Source organism: Chlamydotis macqueenii, chromosome 7 (genome assembly GCF_036417535.1).
Source record: "Chlamydotis macqueenii isolate bChlMac1 chromosome 7, bChlMac1.mat, whole genome shotgun sequence".
Taxonomy (NCBI): domain Eukaryota; kingdom Metazoa; phylum Chordata; class Aves; order Otidiformes; family Otididae; genus Chlamydotis; species Chlamydotis macqueenii.
This window is the reverse complement of record NC_141562.1, coordinates 5,550,164-5,573,573: the sequence shown is the minus strand read 5'-3', so window position 1 is coordinate 5,573,573 and position 23,410 is coordinate 5,550,164. Positions and strand designations below refer to the sequence as shown.

The 23,410-nt window shown below is 39.7% G+C and overlaps 1 protein-coding gene across 1 annotated transcript in view; it reads right to left on the bottom strand.

Annotated features, from left to right (window-relative positions):
• Positions 1 to 5,817: 5,817 nt before the first annotated feature.
• CSGALNACT2 (chondroitin sulfate N-acetylgalactosaminyltransferase 2) overlaps positions 5,818 to 23,410 on the bottom strand; it is a 32,575-nt gene continuing 14,982 nt past the window's right edge. The window contains exons 2-8 of the mRNA XM_086751768.1: positions 21,228 to 22,480; positions 13,424 to 13,640; positions 12,755 to 12,856; positions 10,840 to 11,018; positions 9,136 to 9,230; positions 7,627 to 7,708; positions 5,818 to 6,460 (exon numbers count right to left, since the gene is read on the bottom strand). Of these exons, the coding sequence (XP_086607894.1) occupies positions 6,168 to 6,460; positions 7,627 to 7,708; positions 9,136 to 9,230; positions 10,840 to 11,018; positions 12,755 to 12,856; positions 13,424 to 13,640; positions 21,228 to 21,891 (1,632 nt within the window). The 5' untranslated portion in view covers positions 21,892 to 22,480 and the 3' untranslated portion in view covers positions 5,818 to 6,167. The remainder of the gene's footprint in view (positions 6,461 to 7,626; positions 7,709 to 9,135; positions 9,231 to 10,839; positions 11,019 to 12,754; positions 12,857 to 13,423; positions 13,641 to 21,227; positions 22,481 to 23,410) is intronic.

The window sequence follows — 23,410 nt, the reverse complement described above, 5'->3', positions numbered from 1 at the left end:
GGGAGTTATGGTTGCAGGGGGGTACCTGCACCGGCCCACCGCCCGGCGTGTCCCGCACGGCCGCCCTACTGACTGCAACAGCCGCAGGGCCCACAGGCTTTCTCGCTGTCAGGCACTGAGAAAAAGCGATGCTATAGCAATAGAAGCAGAGGCTTGCAGAGCTAGTCCAACCACAGAAACGTAAAAAGCAGGATTTTATCCCAGTCTCTTCTGCTATAAAGCTTTGCAGTGAGGAAAGAGCTGAACCCTTTAGTTTGCAAGCAGCCAGGCCTGACAAGGAGGAGACGAGCAGCGTGGGGGCATGAACCAAACGCTGCTTAACTATAGCCAGACCCTGATGTTCCTCGCCTTACCTCACAGCTGAGTAAAATTCGAATGGCTCATCTCTTTAAAATGCAGTTGGGGGTCATACACACAGCAAGCGCACCTCAGGCAAACAAAAGCTAAAACCACCTTTGCTACACAAAAAACTTTCATCATTACACCGAAGCAGTAGTCAATGACTTACAACATTTATGCTGAACTGTCATTTTAAAGGCTATTTGAGGTTCTTTTCCTTTAATTCAGTGATCCAACAATGAAAAAGCTGTTTAATTTTATTCTCAAGTTTATATTCCAGCATGCACTAAAACCTGCAATTTAAGCATATGTCTACATTCAGGTACAAGTAGTTAGGGCTTACCCTCTCCAGTCTTAAATACTGAGAGGTGCTGAACATTCATCAGCACAATCCTACCAGTTTACAAAGAAGTTTTAGTAAGTGTTTCATAGATGTGTGTATCTCCAAGTCCAAAGGGTCACAGGCTTTTATTATTTTTTTTTTTAAAGCTATTACATATTTTCTTCTGGATGCAATGGACACATAACTAAGTATCTCCCTGTACTTTTTCCAATTTTTCAGCTATATTTTCTGATTCTACAAAACAGTATCTGGTAGTCTCATTGAATGGCATATTCTTAAACTAATTAAAGTTTGCAAAATCAAAAGCACAACCTGAATTCACTCCTGTAAAGGGTCTAACATAAAAGCATCCCCTGAGCTAATCTCATTTTGACTTCCATTAATCAAGAACACTTCTCCTTCCCTCCAGAGATTGCAAATGCCTTGGAAAAGGTTACAATTAACGCACATAGCATACAACAGCTAAAAATAATAATAATAATAAAAAATACATCTCAATTCAGTGGAGCATGTTCCTACTTAAACAACTGTTACTATACTTACTGCTCTAACACCAAAATGCAGCGACTCCTCCAGGAAAACACAGCTGGCTTTTTACACCTGGATCACAGTTTAAAAAAGGGAGTTGGTATGTTACACAAACAGCATCTGTCAAAACACCATGACATGGCCAAACGCCCGGCCACATAACCTGCATGCTGGCACAGTGGATTCTGATTCCAAAGCATAATATTTTTATTTACCTTTGCAATGCCCCAGCAGCAGGCCACCCAAGCTGAACAGCGTGGGTTTTATTCTCCCTCTCCAGGCAGAGCACGCCTTGGGAAAGCCAAGAGCAGACCTCCTCCACTAAGCCAGCGATGGTCCATGCATGGCAAATCCCTTTTCTGAACCCCCTGGAACTGTGCAGGTTGCAGCTGCAACAACTGCCAAGCACCCAAATGCACCACTCAAAACTCAAAACAAGGACCCATTTTCTCCAGAAATTGCCTGTGGCTCCTACCGAAGCGCATCAACCCTTTGAGCAACCCTTTGATACAGATGAGCTCTGTATCAACACTAATGTCTTAATTATTAAGTTACTGAGTTTGTTCTGTGGATGGAGACTCCCCTAGGGTTTAACTTCTCCCTCAGGTAACTCAATTCCATGCACATTGCTAAAGCAGAGAGCAAACCCAGACCAAGGGTGCCGAGGAGAAGCTGGGCAGCTAGCAGCTCCTGTGGCACACTCCGGTGGCCAGGAGCATCTCACCAGCGGGGAGGACAGTGGTGGCCAGTTTGCAGCCTCCAGCCATTCCCACCGCCCAACCTGGCAGCAGGGCTCCTTGCACGGGCTGCAGCACAACATGCACACGACTATGGATCCCCACAGTAATGTTATCTCTGCAGTCCCCCACACCGAGTTACATGTTTGAGACTAGACACTTAGCTAACATTTTCCAGCCATTTAGCCAGATTTATGCCTAAGGCAACATGCAGAATAGATTTTATTATTCAAGTGAGAGACTTTCATACTTGAAACATGACTAATTTCCTCCCTTTCTTGGATGAGGTTAGGAAATACCATCAAGGAAGAGTTACACATTTTATTGGGAAAGAGCAAACCTACCCTGCATTGCAGTGTGCAGCAGCAACAAGGAAAGAGCTGCACTGCTGTATACAAACACATGCGCTAGTATCACAGCCTGGCTATGCCAAAACGCAACCGGCAGTTCAATACACTCAGGTAAGTGAAATAACTTGTAAATTCACTTCACAATAAAGGCATATCCTCCTATTTCTGTTGTAGTTCCATTACAGAGCAGAAGCAATGGTGCGCAATCAAACACTGGGTATGGGTAATGGTCTTAAATTACTGCTCTTTGCCACGAACTTCATGTTGGAGGACCAGGAAAGCAGTTGTCATGTGGTGATCTTTTGATGTATTTGCATAAATCTGAATAACTTTTGTAGCAGCACACTGAACAGAATAATTCTCTCTGCAATGCGTAGATCTCAACCTTTCCTCTATTTTGGGATTACTAGGGATCTATAAAGCATCCTGTCCTCTTCTGGGGAATCCCTGTTAAAACAGACAAAATAACCCATCCCTATAATATTCATCAATTAACTCAGTTCATTGAGGGCCTTGCTTACAAGAAAACATTGCATCTTACTTTGAAAAAAAACACCTATTAATACATTGAGGGAGAATCATTATCCAAAGTAAGAATTTCAGGTATCTTTTTTTTTGGCTAAACAGTCAAGGCCTGTACCCTAACCCAAAAACAAAAGTTAAAATAGAGAATTATAATTTTAAAAATCCCTACTTTAAGATTTAATTAAAAGCTGTTAGATTTAAGGTAGTTATTTATAATTTTTAAGTAATTATATAATAATTTTGAGACAAATGAGTAGGTAAAATAAGTCATTAGGGAATACATGAACTGTACATGATTAGTAATAATTCCCTGGAAGTACAAGTTTTAAATAATGAATAATAACTTCTAATTTAAGTAACTGATTTAATTCCTGATGCCAAAGTTGCTAATAAGCTCCCCCACAACCTGTAAAGCACTATTATGGCTAAGTTATTTTCCCTCTGTAAATGTTCTACAGATTGATCACTAGCAGTAAAACCATCCTGCCCACAGATGCACGTGGTGAGGCGCGTGTACAGAATCCAGTACGACACTGCAGCAAAATGCATCTGAAATTCCATTCTTAAAACCATTCTTGTTCCTATGGCTGGGCTGCGAGTACCTCACATTGACTTAACACAGCCTACAGCCCATACCAGTATCTCTGGCTTCTGTAATAAATACAATAGGTAACGGTTGCCTAATGATCTGCCCAGCTGATGTGTGCCATAGCAACATCTTCTTACACAGGCAGTTATTGCAGGGAGCTGAACTAAGACAAGAGAAAGGCCAGGCCTGCAAAGGCCCCTGAAAGTTCAGGAGTTCTCAAATCAGTCATTCTGACTACTTGTGCCAATACCGAACCCTGACATTAACTATTTCTAAGAGTTCTGACTTCCCTTGAACTCCAGTGCATTCACTTCCCTGTTTTGGGATGATGAGTAGAAAAAAAAGTTTTCAGAAGTGGTTCCTGTTGACTGCATTCAGCTCCACACCTCCTGGATTGCCTTCCAGCATCAACATCGTAGACCATTTTTGATTGCAGATGCAGACCGCTGGCACTGTTCTCCTTCCTCACCATTGCCAATGGTAAGAAGGTATGAGATCTGGCTATCAGCATCAGCAGTCTGCTGTGTTTCCAAAACATGGGAACTAGGACAACCAGATCCTTGTGCAGTAGTGCGTGAGTGGCAAGAGGTAAGTTGCAGCAGTGCTTTACACCTCTGCACTACCTCAGAAACCATTCCAGAGCGTGCCAAGCAGTAGTGATGTCAGTGACAGGCATTTTTGATGCTTATTCTTGTGCAACAGAGCCAGGACAGCAGTAGCAGATGACATTTTAAGGGCTGGAGTTTCAGTAGGAAGTCCCACTTATATCTTTACCCCAAATCATCATGCCTATGTATTTAATCTTTTCCTCACTGATACCTTATCATTTTTGTTAGGAACCACCAAGATACCTTAAAGTAAGATAACAGCCAGTATAAGTTTAAGTTGTCTGGGGAACTAACTCTGCACTTTCATAGCTGGTCTGGGTAGATACTCACTTGAGACGCAAAAATGAGCTGGTTGAACTTCTCGCTTCAAATACCACTACCTGAATCCGGCATGTTATCTGCCTTGTAAAACAGTACTGTGAAAATTTATTTCAAAGAAACAGCTTAAAACAATTTCTAAAATGCAGAAATTCCATTTATTATATCGAGAATATCAGTTGCAAGGAGTCTTGCAGTGCATTCTCTTCACTCTAAGTACAATACAGTACACTGTTCTCCACAATAAGTTACATAAAGGCAAATTTTATGTACATATAAAAAGGATCAGTGCCCAGAACTATTTGCACAGATATCTGCTATTCAGAAATCAACCATTTAAATCTTTAGTTGCCTCAGAATTCTTGAAGCAAACTGAATTCATAAACAGATCTTAATTACCTGGTTTGAGAAGGGTTTTCAACTGATTTCTAAATTCAGTGGAGACCATGCAAATGGTTTAACCACTGAATTAGCATTCTCAGCACTCATTCTATAAACAAATGTATTAAAAAATGAGGCATGCCATATGGTAGCGTAGAAGACAACATGGAGAAAAATGACTTGCCTGCATTTAAACTGTTTATGCATCCCAAAGTATCCAAAAGGGAAGTAGCAAAGTAGTAGTGCCATTGTACAAGGCATTAATGAGACCACAGCAAAATTCTGCCTATGCATGCTCAAAAAAAACCAAACAAAAAAACCCAGAGAAAAAAAATCCAAACCCCCTAAAACCCCCTCAAGCTGAAAAAGTGAAGAATAAGGCTACTAGGATAATGAGTGGAATGGAGAGCTTTGTATGAAGAAAGACTGTAATAGCACTTACTTCTTCAGTCACTGAAACAGCTGAAAGTATGCAACTAGCTTCCAAAAACATGTCAGGAAAATGTCAGAAAAAGAAAGCAAAAGGCCAATATTGGCATAATAGCAAATGGGCCTCTAATAAATTGTATGGGAATGAAAATATGGTTCCTCAACTTAAAGGACAAGATGGGCCTTTCAATAAGGACGAGTGGGACCAAAAATCTTTAAACAAACAAGTTTAGGAGCACAGCTCAGTTTATAAAAGGCATCCTGTGATGTGGCATCTACTGTGGGAAAGGACCAGACCCAAAAACACCCAACTGGAATGTTCCCAACTTGTCTGATCCATCACTGAGATAAGAAGGTGGTGTCTCTTGCAGTGTGAAATTACATTATATGCTCTAAAATTCAACTTGAAAATATTTTCATTTCCCCTCATTCACATGAATTTCTCTTATCAACCATGTGAACGTCTGTTAATACAGCAAATGTGGCACCAAGCCCTTGCTGTGAAATCAGCAACCTGTACAGCTGGCATACCAGTCAGCATGTCCTTATACCTTTCATGGTGAGATTCTTTTTCACATCTTTCTCGTTTCTACAATGGAGTGTAAGTAGATTATCCTTCTAAAGTCACAGTGCAGTGAGCCATACAGACTGAAATTACTCAAGACAACACAAAAATCATTTAATTTAATTCTTAAAATAATGCAAATATAAGAATTGAAATGTACGATGTGGAAAAGTGTTGAGTTGTACATTCCACTGATTTTTCCAGTCGTTACTGAAGACACTTTCCTTGAACTACATACACTTTCCAATTTATCTGAGGTGCTTGAACTTGCAAGATACGTAGGTAATAGCGTATCAGTCAAAGAATTACTTGGAAAACAAATACAAGAACCAAAAACCTTCTAAACTCTTCTTCACTGAAAAAGAGAGGCACTGCATTTTGAAGCTGGATTAAGGCTGTAAAATGATGCTGGTTCATTGTGAATTTGAAGTCACCAAATGTCACAGGAGTGACACTTAACCCACTGCTTCGCTGTTAGTCCTGTAAGCCTGTTTACGGAGGTGAGTCTCGATCTCCTCCCTGAAGACCAGCATCCCAAGGTGCGAGTGAGAGGCCTCGTTCATGGCTTTGGACTGGATACACATGCGATATTGCTCTGGAGTGAGTTCATCTGCACAATGTTTCTCGTGCCAGAGGTGAAAGAGACCAGGGACCGGTGTCCTGATCACAATAAGGTCACCGTGCAAGTACTTTCTGTAAAGGTGAACATCCTCACCGCCCCAGCCTTTCACTTCCAAGTCAAAACCCCCTATAAAACAGTATCAGAAAATGTTATTTTGGCACACAGGCTAGATGTAAGGCAAAAAGAGCAACACCCTTGTATAACGCATTACCAAATCTGGTACAACACGCTAGAAATTCTGTAGCAATTAGCTTTTTAAGTTCTCCACGCCAAAGCATGCCAAATTGAGGGAGAGGAGCTTCAAGTATACCACATCCTTTGTGGTAGAAACTGCCCAGGACACAGATCATGCACGGCTGGCTTCAGAAAGTCTGAGAACAGTGTCTCCAAATTGCATTATGCATGACATCCCATGTGGCAGCTGCAGAAAACTGTAGGCAGACCTCACTGGATATGCTTTGGGGTTATTTTTAGCAATCATAATGGACTGTAGCAGCTGGAAAATGAAGCAGTCATGCACCATATGAAAAGGCCTCTCTAAAAATGCCAGCAATTACTCCATAGGACACAACTCAAAAAGTTGGATTAAGGCAAGGAACCCATTCTGCCATTTTAAGTTCTCTTGCCTTTCCAGGACCAGAGCGAAAATTGACCCAAACTCATGCACAATTTCAAAACTCTAAAATTAAGAAGTCTTCACTTAGCATATAACATAGACATGGCATTACGACTGCTATTAGAAATCAGCCTGCATTCAAGCTGTTACACAGCCCATAGGGCTATATCATCACATCTTCTGGCAGACCATCTTCAAGATAGTCTTCCAAATTGAAGCACATCACACTGTTCTCAGTTGTAACAGCATGCCACAAGAGGGGGCCAAAGCGTATTTCTAAAGCCTCGAACAACTATCTTCAACTGCTCAATGTTATTTGAAAGAAAGAATTTGAATGCTTCTTGTCTGTGTTAGTGGTTCACTTGAGGCATATGTTTCTTAAACTTGATTAATTTCCTTCAGTCACAAAGTACAAAAGACTGAAAGATTCTTACATGTTTCAGAGTGCAATGTTGTTACTAAAAAAAAAATATTGTGACTTTTGACAAACACTCATCAGATGTGGTATCAAAATCTAGAAAAACTAATCTGTCTCATTGGTCAAACTCATCAAGCAAGTCTAACTTCTAGGCTTGGGAAAATAATAAAAGAAATAAATTAAATACTTGCCTGTTATTAGATAAGAACAGAGAATCAATTTTTAAACACATATATTTTTTTAACAGTTTCATCTTACCAACAGTTAGAAAGTCTGTCCGATATTGACAAGTCATCCCAAAGCCAAAATCCCTCCAGAAACCAGAATCCTTCTTGTGTACCTGCAATTTTAAAACACTATCATTTTGAAATGCAAAATACATTGAAGGAGGTACATTGCAGTTGGTTTTATAGAAAGCTAAGCTCTTCTGATCATTTGCTTAGTACAAGATACAGCATAGAACACTTCTAGTACCTTTGTCACGCATAGATGTGAGCTTCCTAATTACCTGCTGTTCACTTCACCCTTTACCAACTGATTCCAAATACTTACTCTCATTGCAGTTTCCACATTTACCTTTCTGCCACACCACCTCTATTTTTCTATATATCTGCTCAGACCAAGCAGCAGACTTTTGGTAGTCCATTGCCAAATCATCTGTTCCTGATACTCCAATTCCTACTCTGTTTCTAGGGTCTCATTGTCTCCTCTTGTTCTGATATAACAAGAAAAGTAAGTTTTGTAATTGAAGTCAGCAACCATAAAGTTGTTGGATTCCAAAAAGTAAACAGTAGAGTGGTCAGGCAGGAGCTCACTCCTCTCTCAGCTGTGACTAGCTGAGGCCAGATGCGAAAGCTTCCATCCTACTTTCAGTAGGATCCTTGCAAACAACACAGGAGTTGAAGGTTATGTTTTCTTCATAAGGCTGTGCTGCACTCTCCTGTCTCTCCTCCAAACCTGTCTACCTCAAAAGTCCCAGCTGTGAAAATCCATTTCATTTACACAGTCCCTTGAAAGAGTCAGGCTGGACATGATTGAGACATTCCATCTTCAGGCAAAAGACCCAGCACTTCTTTCTTTCTGCTGAGCCCCAAATTATCCTTAAACCTATTCTCTTGAATGTTTGTGGGGTTTATTTGTTTATTATTTTGACTACAAGCTTCTCTAGAAGCAGCATTTCTCATTCCAAAAGCAAGACAGAATTAGCAGTACAACAGCCAACAGATGTTGGATGGCAAAGGTAAAGAAACAATCTGCACAGAGTACAGCTTACAGCTGTCCACAGCATGAAAAAAGCAACTGACTGAACATCTTAGCCCACCTCAAGTTACACGGCACACTTCCTGCAACTACCATTTCGTAGTTAGCAAACAGAGTCGGTACTGAGGGAAGCTTATCAAGCATCATTCATAGTGTTTTTTTCCTTTGCTGGAACACAAGACAAAAATTGCTGCCATGTTATGCCACTATCCTCCTAAAACACTGACTTTTCAAGCCAGAATTAAACAATAGATCAGAACTATCACTTTCATTTGATTCATAGGTTTGTTCTTTGGGTTTTTTGTTTTTTTTTTTTTAAGATCTAGAATGAGTTTTGTACTGTTTGATAAGCTTTTATTCCAAGTGCTTCGTCCATAATGAAGGAAAGTGTTCAGATACGCACTGCCAAAGGTCATAAGATATCCCAAACAGACTATTAAGTTACACTTGATTTTGTTTTAATACAAAGCACAACTAATTCTATCAAGAATAAATCATGCTGCTTACCAATTGTTGCTCCACAGGGGGTGGCATATCTTGGTTGGCATAGACAATAGCAGGATTATAAAGGCTGAATACTACAGGATAAAAAACCTTTTTCCCTGGAAGTCAAAAGGTAATTGTTACTCACTGTGGGCATACTTTCTGAACGCAAGAGGAAACTAGAAATATTCTCTCTAAGTAAAATATCAGCTATTAGCTATCTAGTGAAAACAAATAAGGTCTAACTGCTAGGATTTCCCATTTAGATAGCCCATAACATCTAGCAGGGTTAAGAAACTATATGTACACATACTTACACACACTCTATAGGTATACATTTATATGTAGTAATACATACTTATATACATATAAATTATTACATATATTTTACGTATCATAATATCACATTACACAACAGTGAAAAATCCCTGCAATAATGGTATGCAGTAAAGCTGAAAAATAACTAAGTCCAAGTAACACCTTTATGAGCTTGCTGCTTTCCAAAAGCGTGTACATCCTGGATGTCTAGCAAGGGCATTAAGCACCATGAGTATCCTGATTATGCTGTGGTACCAGTTCTATGCCTATTGCAGAAGCCAGATAAATATTTTTCAAGGATCTCTTGCACAGCCAGTGCTGCAAAGGTATTGACAACAGCCCAGGAGAATAGTCAGTACCTTGATTTGGGCACGAACTCTGAATGCGAGAGAAACATTTTCAGATCGCATTTGAAGCAAGGTGACAAACTGTCAGTATGAATCACCAAGCAGCCTCTCAGACTCCCTTGTGAAAGCTCACAAGATACTCCCCTCCAAAGTTTTTCCAATTATTTATACAACTTGTTTCATGAAGTGCAGACACAGATAGAAATAAAGAAAAAGCAAGAAACAGACTCTAAATGTCTGGCTTACAGCAGATTTTCCTGCCTGTTTATTATGTGAAGAAAAAGAATCTATTCATTCAAAACGAACATTTAGAGAAAATGGTTTCTGGCTGCAACAAACCTGGAATAAAAGTAAGTATTAAAAAAAGAACTCAAACAAATGTTTGACAGGAGAAGGTCCTAACTAGCACGCTTGTTAAGAAAGCTTTATCTGTCTCAGCAGAAGCTAGTAGAACAAGCAAGCTTCACGGAAACTTGAGAAAAACGGTCAGAAAATTTCAGAACTTGGGATATAAATGTGGAACATTAGCTCATCTCTGGAAGGAGCATACTGTGTAGTGCTACTGAAAACCACTTGTATGTGATCTGTCTTGGCCATACAAGTGTGAGAAGACAAAACCCAAACTTGCTAGAGATTTCACTATAACAAAAATTATCTTCCACCATAAGTGCTACATTGAGTTTTGTCATACAAATTTACATGCAGTCTAATTGTTCAAGCAATTAAACTGTCCAGCTTTGTTTTAGACAGTAAAATCTTAAGAAAATCTGAAGATTGTACTTAGTGTACAAAAAGGACATGTTCTTAAAACAAGCTACACTAATGTAAAAGCTATTTCTCAGTCTAAATTCTATTGTCTTTTGTGCACAGAGTATTTTTCATTTTCCTATTTGCACAGTATTGAATGAGCTCCACCATTCAAGGTAGTTTTCTGTATGCCCATACATGACACATATATACGTGCACATGCACAGACATATATGCATATACATGACTGACCACAGGTCAGTTTAAGTCAAACAAGACAATAAGACTCAGTTACAGCAACTGTAAAGGAACATACCAGGCTCAGCATTTAAGCGACAACTGTTGAGGAACTCGGCTGTGAAATAAACGTCAACATCACAGAAGAACATCAGGACCTCGCCCTTTTCCCAGGCTCTGGCGCCCATGTCAAGTCCTCGGCCTCGGTTAAATTCCTCATTCAGAGACACAAGCGTGTAATTCTGGAAGTCAGTTTCTCTACAAGAAAAACAGAGCCAAATCCAAAATAAACCAGTGGTGGGAAGGGGCGGGAGGGGGGGGTCGGGTGGGCGGGCAGAAGGGACCATTTATACCTTTTCAGCATTTTACAGTAATTTCATTCTGGAAATTAAAAAAAAAAAAAAAAACAACAAACCACTTATATCATCAGGATGAAAAAAAACCAAAACACCACAACTATCCGTTACATTTAGTTGTCTATTTTAAGTTTCAGAGTTTAGACACTGTAAAAAGATGGACCTCAGTCTTACTTCATAACTTGCATTTAATCATTCAGACAGATTAAAAAGGCCTTTTGGCAACTGGCGGGAATTAAAAGCATTCTCTGAAATTAAAATGTCATCTAAAATTTGTCCCCAAAAACTAAGAAGTCCTGACTAATAGAGCAATATCTCTGTCTTCACTACATCAGAGAGGAGGCCAAATGGAAAGGCAGAGCCCTGGCATCACCAAACACGTGAGGCAAAAGGCCACCTGTGTGGTGAGGTCACCATAACCCCGTTAGTTTGCTTCTCCTTGCTATTTCATACCAGTAGCACACATCTGCACTCACTGCAGAAGATGGAAGGAGCAGCAAAGGGAGACTGGAAATACAGCCGGGGAACACCTTCGAGCCAAGTTAAGTGTCTGCTCTGGAGATACTTCACAGTGCAATGCTTGTAAAGAACAGAGGGAAGATACTCAACAGTAGCATCACTAAGAAGGATAAAGAACCAGATAAATGCCCAGCTTGCAGCACTGAATTTGAGTCAATGCTGTGAGAAGAAGAATAGGATAACTCACAGGGAGCAAGACAGGCAGCACAGAGACCTCAGAAACAGAAGCAGCCGGCACTCAGCAAGCTAGGTGCCAGGGAGGCTGCACAGGAGGAAGGCAGAAGCACTCCACCCTTCCTAGAAGATGTTCCCCTTTCTAGGCCAACTCACCATCACATTTTAGCTCACCAGTGACACAACAGCCTATGTCTAATACATTTCATCGAGCAGACCCTTGGCCTGCATTGTGAGATGGGGATACTCGGAAGCCCAGCTCATTCTTGAGTAACAGGCTTCCAGCTCAGGGACGAGTACAAGAGCTCAGGCAGAGAAGGAGCCCCTTAGTTACAGGCTTACGGATGCTATTACCTGCACCATGCTTCTGGAATAAAAACCAAAAAGCAACATCTGGGAATTCTACATCTGTACTACTGTAAGTGTTTAAAGTTGTTTTATAGCAGAGGATAAGTACAGGCCCAGTTACCTACTACCTAGAGGGTAGAGAGCAAAGCTTAACTTCTCAGACTCAGCAGTCCACCAGCCTACTTTTATTTAATGATAAGGAAATGTAGTCAAATTGATTCTCAAGTGAAAGAACTATCAAAATGCACACCCCAGTTCCATGGAACTTGAATTCTGAGCAATTTGTTAGCACAACGGAATATTCACTGCAAAACTCACCTCTGTTGCTTTTTGGACTGTCAGATAGAAACCTCAAAGCCACTGCTGTTAGTCTTTTTTGGCCTATAACTTGATTTTTAGTAGTCTTCAGGAGACTTTTGCAACTTAAGCTGTAAAATGCCAACCAAAAACCAGTGTACTGTAAATAAAGCTTACTTTTCCTATTAAGCTGTAATGGACTATAAAATTATTCTTTTTGTTATTTCATCCTTTTTAAAAAACATTTTAAATGCCAATCAATATTGTCTGTATTGACTGACATTGGATCAACACACTTACCTAGCTACAGATTCTAGAATGCTTTTTACTTCTGACAGCCCATCTTGTCCAAAATACACCACTGTGAGGTGAACACGCTTATCCTGATGAATACACACATCCCTGTGAGCACAAAGATAAGCTGATATTAATAATTACTTGCAACATAACAGAAGTTTCGGGTACTTAAAAGCTACTGCGTTTAAAAGTATTAGCAGATCCAAGTATTCTGGTAAGATTTCAACTAGCTTCTAAAGGAAAAAAAAAAAAAAAAAAGAAAAGAAAAAAAACCACAAAAAAAGGTTTTCCGCTCTTCTTTCTTCATCTTTCCCATTTGAGCCAGAAGGTTCCAATACTGTGTGTCTCATTCCAACACCTTATTTTATAAACAGGAGCTCAAAAGTTGATGTAAATACAAAAATGATGTCAAGATCACCTGTGTCCAGGTTTACAGTGGCACTGGTATCTGATCTAAAAAGGGCTTTTGTGCAGCTTGAGAAATTCTTAAATCCTCTTAGAAGGAATATTTTTCTCGATATATTTTCAATTACAAACATCCCAAGGCAGTTGCACACAATGTTGGCATCATTATTTCTGTTGCAAATCCACCAGAATAGAAATTCATTTTGAAAAGGAAACAAAATACTGAAAATCAGCAATATGGCTCACTATATAATCTCATGCACCTACCTAAAGTTTTGCATAAATTGTGCAAATGCCTCAGTTCTTCCAGCAAGAGGGACAATAATGTTAATGATTGATCTAGAAATATCGACTGTTTCACTCTTCACTTTCATGAGGGGTCCAAAAGGTCGGAACAAGGTGACATGCCTGTATTCCATGCCATCCATCTTCTTATAAAACAGCTCATACTGTGTCCCTTTATCTCTTTCTGTACGATAGTAACCTGAAGAATAAGTCACACAAGTGATTTGTAAATTCAGTGATCCCAACAATTGTATTTCAGAAACACGTTTTTCCTGAAAACTATGAAGAAGTGAAAAATAAAGCTTTGGTGGGAAAGCTTCTGGGTTTTTCCTAAAAACAAATATAAAACCCACAAACCACCACCACCAATCACAAACACCCTCCTACTCTCTTAGATCAGATCTGAAAAACAAACTCCAGCTTCCTCTGCTTCTTAGGTAGGCTTTACGGTCCTACATCAACTTCTCAGGCAGAATTAGAGTTGGGTCTTCCCAACAAAAAGGGAATTCAACTATTCGCCATGTAAAAGGATGGCTGAAATCTAATATTGCCTGTACTTAAGCCCTTCAGTAAGTATCTTCCCCCGAGCTAGTCCACAGTAAATGCCGAGATCATCTGGCCAGCAACACAACACAAGCTGTGAGCAGAACAAATGACACAATAACTCGCTTGACAAAGCCTGTAAAATCTGGAATGTGATATCGGAAAAAAAAAATCCATGTGATAAATGCTGGAATGCTTATAAACTTTTTTTACTGCTAACAAGTATCTACAGTGCTTTCTATCCCATAAATAAGGATATCAGCATTTTACTGTAGCTATGGTCCTCTAAGGACATAAGTAGAAGTTTTCTACACAGCTGTAACACTGAGAAAACAGTACTAGTAGTCTACAAACAGGATTACCTATTTAGACACATTTTACTCCCAAGGGGTAGGGAAATCCATCCCATTCAGAACAAATATTTAGGTTAGCTGATCACTTTCATTTAAGGACCATCCAGGAAGTAAAGTCAACAGCCTCTCTTAGTTTTACACTACAAAGGAAAAGACCAAGACTCATCTGTGGCTTTGACTGATCTGAGCAATACGTTGGCAATCCTGTATCTGTACTAACTTGAGAGTATGAAACGATGACAGGAATGATTCTCCAACAGAACTGCCCTACCTTCATCCCATCCCAGCTCTCCTCCCTCCCCCACAAGGAAAAGGTATATTACAGTGAAGAAACATAAGCTATGCTATAAACCAAACAACGTTCCGTTGAGCTGGCCACACAGACCATTGAGAAAGTTCTGAGCAGCTCCATATCCCCACGTGTGATAACACACCTGCCTTTAAACCGTGCAACCAGCGTACTTCCCTTCGCTTGGATGGCCTGAACTACCTCCTCTCCTGCAAGCCAGCCTCCAGAGCAGTTCCTGCAGCCCCACTTCCCAAATCCTCTCCCAGCCTCTCACGCAGAAAGTGGCAGGGAATAAAAGAGATGGACTGTTCCCGTGACACAGAGGGTTGTCTTGTGCTCAGTATTGATACTGTCCTTGTGCAACAGAAATCGGGAAGGCTCCAGCTATGTGAAGTGAGCAGGCCTCAAAGAGCAGCTTGGTTTTGTCCGTCTACCTCAGGAACTAGGAAGAAGTGATCTTACAGCTCACAGGTGTGTATACGCACCTTGCCTCAACTTTTTTCCTCTAGGGAAGGCTCCCTTTACAAGAAGTCCTTTCCCTAAATCTACCTAACTCCTTCCACGTTCCTCTGCCTGACCTTTTCTCCCCAAACCAAACCCAGTTTCATTCACTGATGCCCCCTCCTGCCCCTGTCCTGTATCTGCCCAACAGCCTCTCTTTTACAGCAAGCTCCCTACTCCCCTCCAATATTCAGTTCTTTCCTGTGGGCAAGTGCGTGCACTGGCAGACCTGACAGCAAACGTGGATGACCACCACATAGGATCTGTGGGAGATGGAGCGTAGCAGAACACGCTGGTGCCATCACACTGTAAGTTAATGGTGACTGAATCCAACCTTTCAACTTAAATGCTTTTCAGCCTTTAAATAAGTTTTGCAATGCACTCCTTTAAGAGACAGAAATCCACATTTATTCCTTTGTGAACACAGAGCTGCATGAAATATGCACCACATTTTAACGCTCAGGAAAAGCATGACAGTTTCAAATCAGTATTAATTACAAGTACTGAAAAGGGCATTTCAGTCAAACAATGAAAGTCCACACTGTTGACTGTCAGAAGAACAAGATGATCTTAAATCCCTCTCAGCCCTTTCCCACTCCAACCCTTTGTGCCGCGCAGTCCCGTGCTGCAGCTTGAAACAGCTTCTTGGTTACGGGAGCAGCTGATGCGCCAGAGTTTGCACACCATGCTCTCACGGGGTACGCAGCAAATACTTTGTACCAGTACTCCTGCATAAACTGACACTCAGTATTGTGTTACATATTTCTCTAGTATCCAATACCTGTTTACAGATGAAAATACCATTTACAAGCAAAGTTTTTAAAAAGCACGTCACATTTACCAAAAGCTTATCTTTAATTAAAGGATAAGCTTAGATGTCAGCCTACAACAGAAGGCTGTAGTGCAGAACAAAGATTTCTAGACTAAAGTACCTTCAAAAGAAAAAAAAAAAAACACCAAAAAAGGACCCAAAAAAACCCCACTACCAAAAAACCCCCACTGTTGTAACTTTATAAAGACCTTCATGTGCAAGTCCGAATTTGAGTAGTGCCTTGCCAACATTCAATTGCTGGAACATAACATTCAAAACTTTTGAATCTCAACAACCTACCAGCACCATGCTTCTTTTAAATAGTAAATGTGTGCTCCTCAAGTTGTTCTTGCTATGAGCTAACCTCCACAGGTAATGTACTAATTTGAATACTTTCATGGGATTAAAGCTTCTCTACACAGAAGCCAGAATTGAGAAAATCCAGAAAAAGAACCCACATCTGTTTTACTTCTTAGCATATTCAGGTTTTTAACACCTGGGACTGACTCATGTAATAAAAACCACTATCTCGCCTTCCAACCAGTGTACACTGGCTGCCATCCAAAATAGAGCTCCATAAGCAAAGAGGTAAAAAGCAGCAGAAATAATTTAACAGCTGTTATTCCTGGTCCATGAAGCTTTACTCCCTTTGCAGAAGTTCTGTTTCTCACCAAACAAATTAAATCTAGGAATACTGGGGATCAATTACTATCAAAGCCAAAAAGCTGTTCTTCTTTTGCTTTGAATACTATTACTTGTTTTACAAATACCAAGAAAGCTACCAAGAAAGTGTTTGGTCTATGGAATTTAAGACATATGTCCTATTTTTTTTTTTAGCGTATAAAAAAATCTCTGTTGAAGGACAGAGACAGGACACTGTCCAGTTTCTGGCCTTATACAGACCATACTAAAGTGAATGTTTGCAGGACAAACAGTCCACACCATTCTGTATTGATGGCAAGGACTCTGGAAGAGTTTTGACTGAGCTTGCAACATTGGGATAAACAATTTTTTACACGCCAAGGATGGGTGGGGAGTCTTCCCTTGAGATTCAGACCTAAAGATAGTTTCTGGCCTTTGCCCAGTTCCAGCTGGAAACACAGAAGCAAGACAAATGGACCCAAACAGCATCACTCAAATTCTGATAGATATTCAACAACAAGATCTGTATTAGAAATTAGATAGTTGATAATTAGCTTCTGAGAATATGCTAATATCTCTATTGTCCAAAGGTTATTTTTAAATGTCTATGCAATGGAAGAGCTTTTAATCTCTTGACAAAATAAACCCATTACACTGATAAATGTAACCCAAACACACTGATAATGAAGTACAGATGTCCATGAAGGCTCCTCAATGAGTTTTGCAATGCTATTTAAGACTTAACATCACAGGTTCTGAAGAAAGGGCACAGCGGTAATATTACTATGCTCTTCTGATCTTACTTATCCTCTGTTTCTCAGGATTAGCAAACACTGATCCCAAAGAAACCTATTTTTAATACAAGTCATCTTAGAATGCCCAATTCAGCAATTTGGTTCATTGTTTGTAGTCCCAGAGATCTTCATTTGTGAAAGTACGTAATATTGCAACTTTATCCTCTGTAGGGATACTCTTCATCCAAGGGGAACAGTATATTCTTGTTTCTCATATACTTAGTTCTAATGGAAATATTAAGAAAAAAACTTCAGAGTGTTTCTTAAAGAGCAACTGCAGAACAAGACTTTAAGGTCAAATTTTTGTTCTGTTAACATTAGAATTCTAGAAGTTTCATTCTGGGTTGCAGCGAAGTACATAAGGTAACAATGCAGCTAACAGAGCCCTACAGAGCTGAGAAACCTGCTGGTTTTCTCTTCATCAGCAGACTAAGTCAACTGAGCCTTGTGAAAAATAATTTGGAGCTTTCAGAAAGGATCTTTGTAGTTGCAATGAATACTTGCAATTTTTTTTTTTTTTTTTTTTAAATCTGTGTTACTGCTCAAAGCCTGCCAATACCCGTGATGTGGCTGCAGCAGCTCTGCCTAAGCACAACTCCAAAACAGATTTGGATCATTACTTTGTCTTGTAACACTGAAAAATAATATCAGTTTGGATAACACTTGAACAGTTTGCTCCCTATTGTGGATACAGCTTCCTTGCACCTCTGGTAGAAGTCAGAATATCTTCACGTAGACACCACAGAGGCTGAGCATGCAAAGGAGCTGCATGAACAGTTAAATCAATGGCACACAGAAAAATAAAATTAAAAATAGAGCAGCAACAAAAAGTTAGCATCCATCAGCATGTATTTTGGCCTATCTGGTACTGGAGTAATAAAAATCAGTGGATTCACAATACCATATATTATTGAGTAATGAAGTGCACATATCCTGAAAAGGTTATGTAGGAAATTCCATTAATAAAATAGAAAAATTTAAACAGGCAGAAAGCAGATTAATTTAAATTCACATCTTTAGTCTTCGTTGTCACAAGTGACTCCAATATAGGTAAACCCTAAAATGCATAAGAAAATAAATTCTTGATGGTTTTACAAATCAAGACAGTGATAATTCACTGACTGGCATCAGAGGCAACAAATGCTGGTGAAGAACTTCAGACATATTCAATGGAGATGAAAAGATACCATTATGTAAAAATGCCTATAAGAAAAGAGATTCTGAACTTACTTAAACAGCCACCAAATTCTCTAAGGATTACACCTGAAAGTACATACCACAAACGATTACACAGCTCAAGATTTAGTCTAGTATTTCACAAGCCTAGGAAAAAAGCTGAAATAACTCCCACAACCAAACATTTACCCACATGAAAATTTAGCCTGTTGAGGTGGGACGCTAAAACACTTCTAGCCTAAAAATGGCTGTTTCTGGTTTAGCTTGTACTTGTGGGACACTTTTGTGGGTAAGTTTTGTAGATATGCATTAGTTTTCAGGAAAAAAAAATCCTGCAAGTCAGAACAAAAGCAAAATCAGTTTATATATATTAAGCATAAAATGTGACGGTTATGTATTAACTAATGCAGTATCATGTTTTCTCTTTTGCCTCAGAACTAAAAGAAATAATCCACACACACCAAGCATCTCAGCCTCCTGTTTCAAATTGCATAAAACTCTAGTCTTAGTCTTAAATCACTTATTATTAAATAATCTATTAGCAACTGAAGAGGATACAGAACTTAAACTATTTGTTTTCACTCAAGTCAACTTTAACAAGCTGTTTCTCTAAATGAGCAATGCTAATCCAGCAACAATTTTGTTGTGCTTTTAGGACAGTTGTGCTGTTAGGACAGCTACAGGACCTGTTGTGACTTCAGTAGACACACCAAGTCTGCTATGAAACTTGAACCCACCAGTTTATGACAGCTTAAGGGAGCAGGATTGTGTAAATTAAGAGGCATCAGCTTTCCAACTGGACTTCCATCAAATGAGGATGCACAAACTGACAACAGAGGTATGGCGCCAGAGCCCAGTCACAGGGCTGCAGGGCGAGGGACCTGCAGGTACTGCTACTGGCTGGTTCCATTCCTCACTTCTAAGTTTTGAAACAATAGGGGAAAAAAATGTGTTAAATGTTCAGAAGCAGCCTTTTTGTGCGGGCTCAGTATCTAAATCAGCCAGTAGTATTCGCACATAAAAAAAACACAGAATAACCACACAGCCCACAACTGTTGTCTGAAAAAAAAGGCACAAATATATACATATATCACTATGGCTACCTGCTAACACACCCATGTGAGCTACAGCATAAAACCACTTCTCTTTCTTTTTTTTTATAGTTTCTGTAACCCTATGCTTGAAGAGGCTGCCTTTACAGCAAATGGAAGTTAGTTTGATTTCCAAAACCAATTATCAGTATACTGGTGTGAACACAGGCAGAGGTATGAAGTACAGTTCTAGGGTCCTAAATCTGCTTGCTTTCTTGGAGGTCTACAGTCATTAAATGCACTAGACTAAGAAAAATAAATAGCTATTTCAGTAATGGTAAAAAAAAAAATCCACTAGAGTATAAGCAGCATCTAAAACAGCAGAGGAAAACCAGCTGCACACTTAATATAACAAGAAAACAATTAAAAGGCTGCAAGAATGACTACCTCCAGACAAAATAATATGGCTTTAAGTGAAGACTGTACTAAGAGACTAACAGTGCCCTGGCTGTGTTACACCGACACAGCTGAGTGGATTCTACACCCTGCCCCACCTTCTGGCACAAAGATGAGTACTCGCATTAAACTTTAAACAAAGTAGCTGTTAAAAGCAGAGGCTTTTTGCACTACAGAGCAATGACATCATCTTAGACTGAAAGAGCTGATTATTTCAAGGCCAATGGTACCTTTCTCCAGCATGTTTGCTTAATAGTGCAGACACCAGTGCTGCTGAGATGCCTTTTACAGAAATGCTTTTACAACACGGTCCAGTTTTGGGGTGTTCTATGGCAGTATGAACTGTCTTTAATACTGTAAATACAAAAAAGAGGTACTAGGGCAGGTTTTGATAGCACTTCTTTCCATCAGCATTACAGTGTACTCGGAAAGTTAACTTCTACAGGAATTTTCACTAACGCATCTTTTAAGAGTGTCACTAAGTGTTGAAAGCTTAACTGCTATATTTGCTTTTATTATAATGTGTGTTCTGTAATTAAACTTACAAGCACTAAGAGGGAACTACAAGAGAACAGTTCAAGGTTACACAGCTTAGTGGAACCCATAACTAGTATACTATGAAGGGTCTACTCAGGACACCAAGTTCTTCAGCTGACACGACCAGAACACGCTAGCCTACCAATGCTCTCCCTCCAATATAAGTATGTCAATTCTAAGAGAGTCAAAAGCCTGAATACTAAATAAAAGTGGCACAGAGATGAATGAAGAACCTTGTAGCTTCATACTGAATTGCTTAACTACGCTGGAACAAGAGAGATGAATCAATTTCTTCCTCCCACTGCCGCCAGTTTCACTGGAAGTCTTTCAGTTATTTAGTACCATAAGCAGTTGTATCACGCTGACTTCAGCTACCATCAGTTATGAATGCCTCGGCATTTTAGGCAGATACAGCTTCCCCTGTACACTTCTTGTGGTGAGTCCTTCTGAAACGGATTTCTTGCTCCCTACTCAAAACACAACATAATGAAGCAGTAATTTTCTCATAATTAGAAATAAAGTATCTTACTATGTAATTACTGTTCAAGACTATATTCAACTAGGTAAACCCCCTAAAAACACACACAAAAAAAAACATTAAATGCCTGTTGTGACATTCTGTTAAGAGGCTGGAAAGCATGTAAGAAACATACCTTCTATGAAATCATTTTCATTATACAGCTGCCTCTCTCCTACTCCATCATCTTCATCTTGTCCATCTTCTTCATCTGGATTATTGATAACTTCTAGGCCAGCCTCAATAACTTCCACCAATTCATCTCGCTTATCCTTTCTAACAGGTTTCTCTTCTGGATGCCGCGTGAGCCCCATCTCCAACTGGAATACTTTCATGGATGTAAAGCTTTCAAAAGGAATGACTCCATATTCACTAGGCAGTTTGGCCCCCATGCTCACCTCAGCTTTGTCAATCTGGGAATGAAGAAACTCTAAGAGATCATTTGATGCTTGTTCTTTAGTGCCCTGGTAGTTCACACCATTGACCTTAGAGCTCTTTTTTTCCTGTAGGGATTTCAATTTATCACTCATTTCCTGAAGCTCTTGCTTTAACTGGGCAATTTGACGTTTCAGACTGGTAGCTCGGTTTTGATAATGCTCTTCTTGTTCCTGCAAGAGGGCTTGATAGTATTCTTTACCCAAGTTTTCACTTACGACACCAGGTAGAGATCCATTACCATCTGTTTGTGGAGCACACTCGAGCAAATACATGAGCAAGACTAAACTGAATAGTAAAGCAAGGCCCACTAATAGCCAACGAGTCCTGGCTTGAATTACTAAGCCTCTTCTGGGCATTCTCATATTATTTCCGTTTCCAATCCAAACAGACGACTTAACTGCTCATGCCCTCCAGGGAACATCACCCCAGAGTTATAATCTTAGAAAGAGAGGGAAAGCATGACTGTAATAGTTACTGCAAGTTTTGATAAAGCAGCTGATGAGCACTTCTCAACCTATGCCTTACTCAGGTGTCATTGCAGAGACATAAATCTGAAGTTCCTATGTCATCCATATCCATCAACTGTAAGTTTGGTTGACGCCATACAATTTCCTCAGGATTTCCTACCCCAACCAAAAACCCTTGCAGAGGGTGAGGAAGATGGAGAACACCAACAAAGAGTCATATTTCCATTTCCTAATTCAACCCTAGTTGAAGGATTTTGCCTACTTGAAATTCAGTGAGGAGAGTCTGCAAAAGTAATTTTATAAGCTCTGAATCGACAGCAATTTTTACCCCCCCTCACTATGTGTGAGTGACAGCAGTCTACAGTTTAGTAACAGTAATTTTCATTGGCTTGTCTGGCTTTTCCTGTGGCACTTGAGTATTTTATTCCACTTCCCCTCCTTTCCTTGGAATCTGCGGTTTGAGTCAGCAAAATGAAGACAAAACCTAAAATTTAAAAAAAAAGGTGCATATTAGAACTGCAAAGCAGACGGTCATTTGGAAAACACATGAACAAAGTTGTAATGCATGGATGCAAAGGATTGCTGGGGTAACGGGTGGGAAAAGGAGAAAGAAAACATTATTTCTCTCTATTGCATTACCCACCAGTGATTCCCTTTGACATAGTGTCTGGAAAACAGCAATATGGTCAGTGTAATGAAATACATTTTTCACATAGCTAGGTAAAGCAGTAAGGGTTCTTCTAGTCTCATCAAGTTTTACTTGTTTTAACTCCCCCACTTCTTCTTGGGTCTTTTGTTTTGTTTTCCTCTGTGGGAGGAAAAAAAAACACACCAACAAAACCCACACCCTTCCTACGCCTCTAAACTGAAAAAAAATTCCAAGAACTGTTTTGAAGCAGCAGCAACAGCCTGCATTTCCATTTGCTTTTACTTTAAGTAGGTATATTTTAGGGAATTATTATTCACTCATGAATAAAGTACTGTAGATTTAAATATCAAAGTTCACAGAAACAGCATTTTGGAATAGGTCAACTTCAACAGAAATTCAGATTGAAACCCCAATTCCTGATTGATGAAGGGGAGCCTCAGACTATCCATTCACTTATGTTTCCACCTTTTGATTTAGTTAGGCTAGTGTGAAGAGGCATTGACCACGGGTCATCCTCTTACACTGCTGACCAAACTGGCTGGGAAGAAAAGACCAGACGAAGACTACAGTTAGCAAGAGTTAGATACCAAACATTTGACTCAGCAATGATAATCAGTAAAACGGCTTATGGGCCTCCTCAACGACAGCATAAAGAGCTAAGTAGTAAGCTCAATGCATGTTAGTCTGCTTTGCAACATTAATACAATACTTGCATTTAAAACTTGGTTGTAGAAAATAAGCAACACTCATTAAAATTTATCCAAG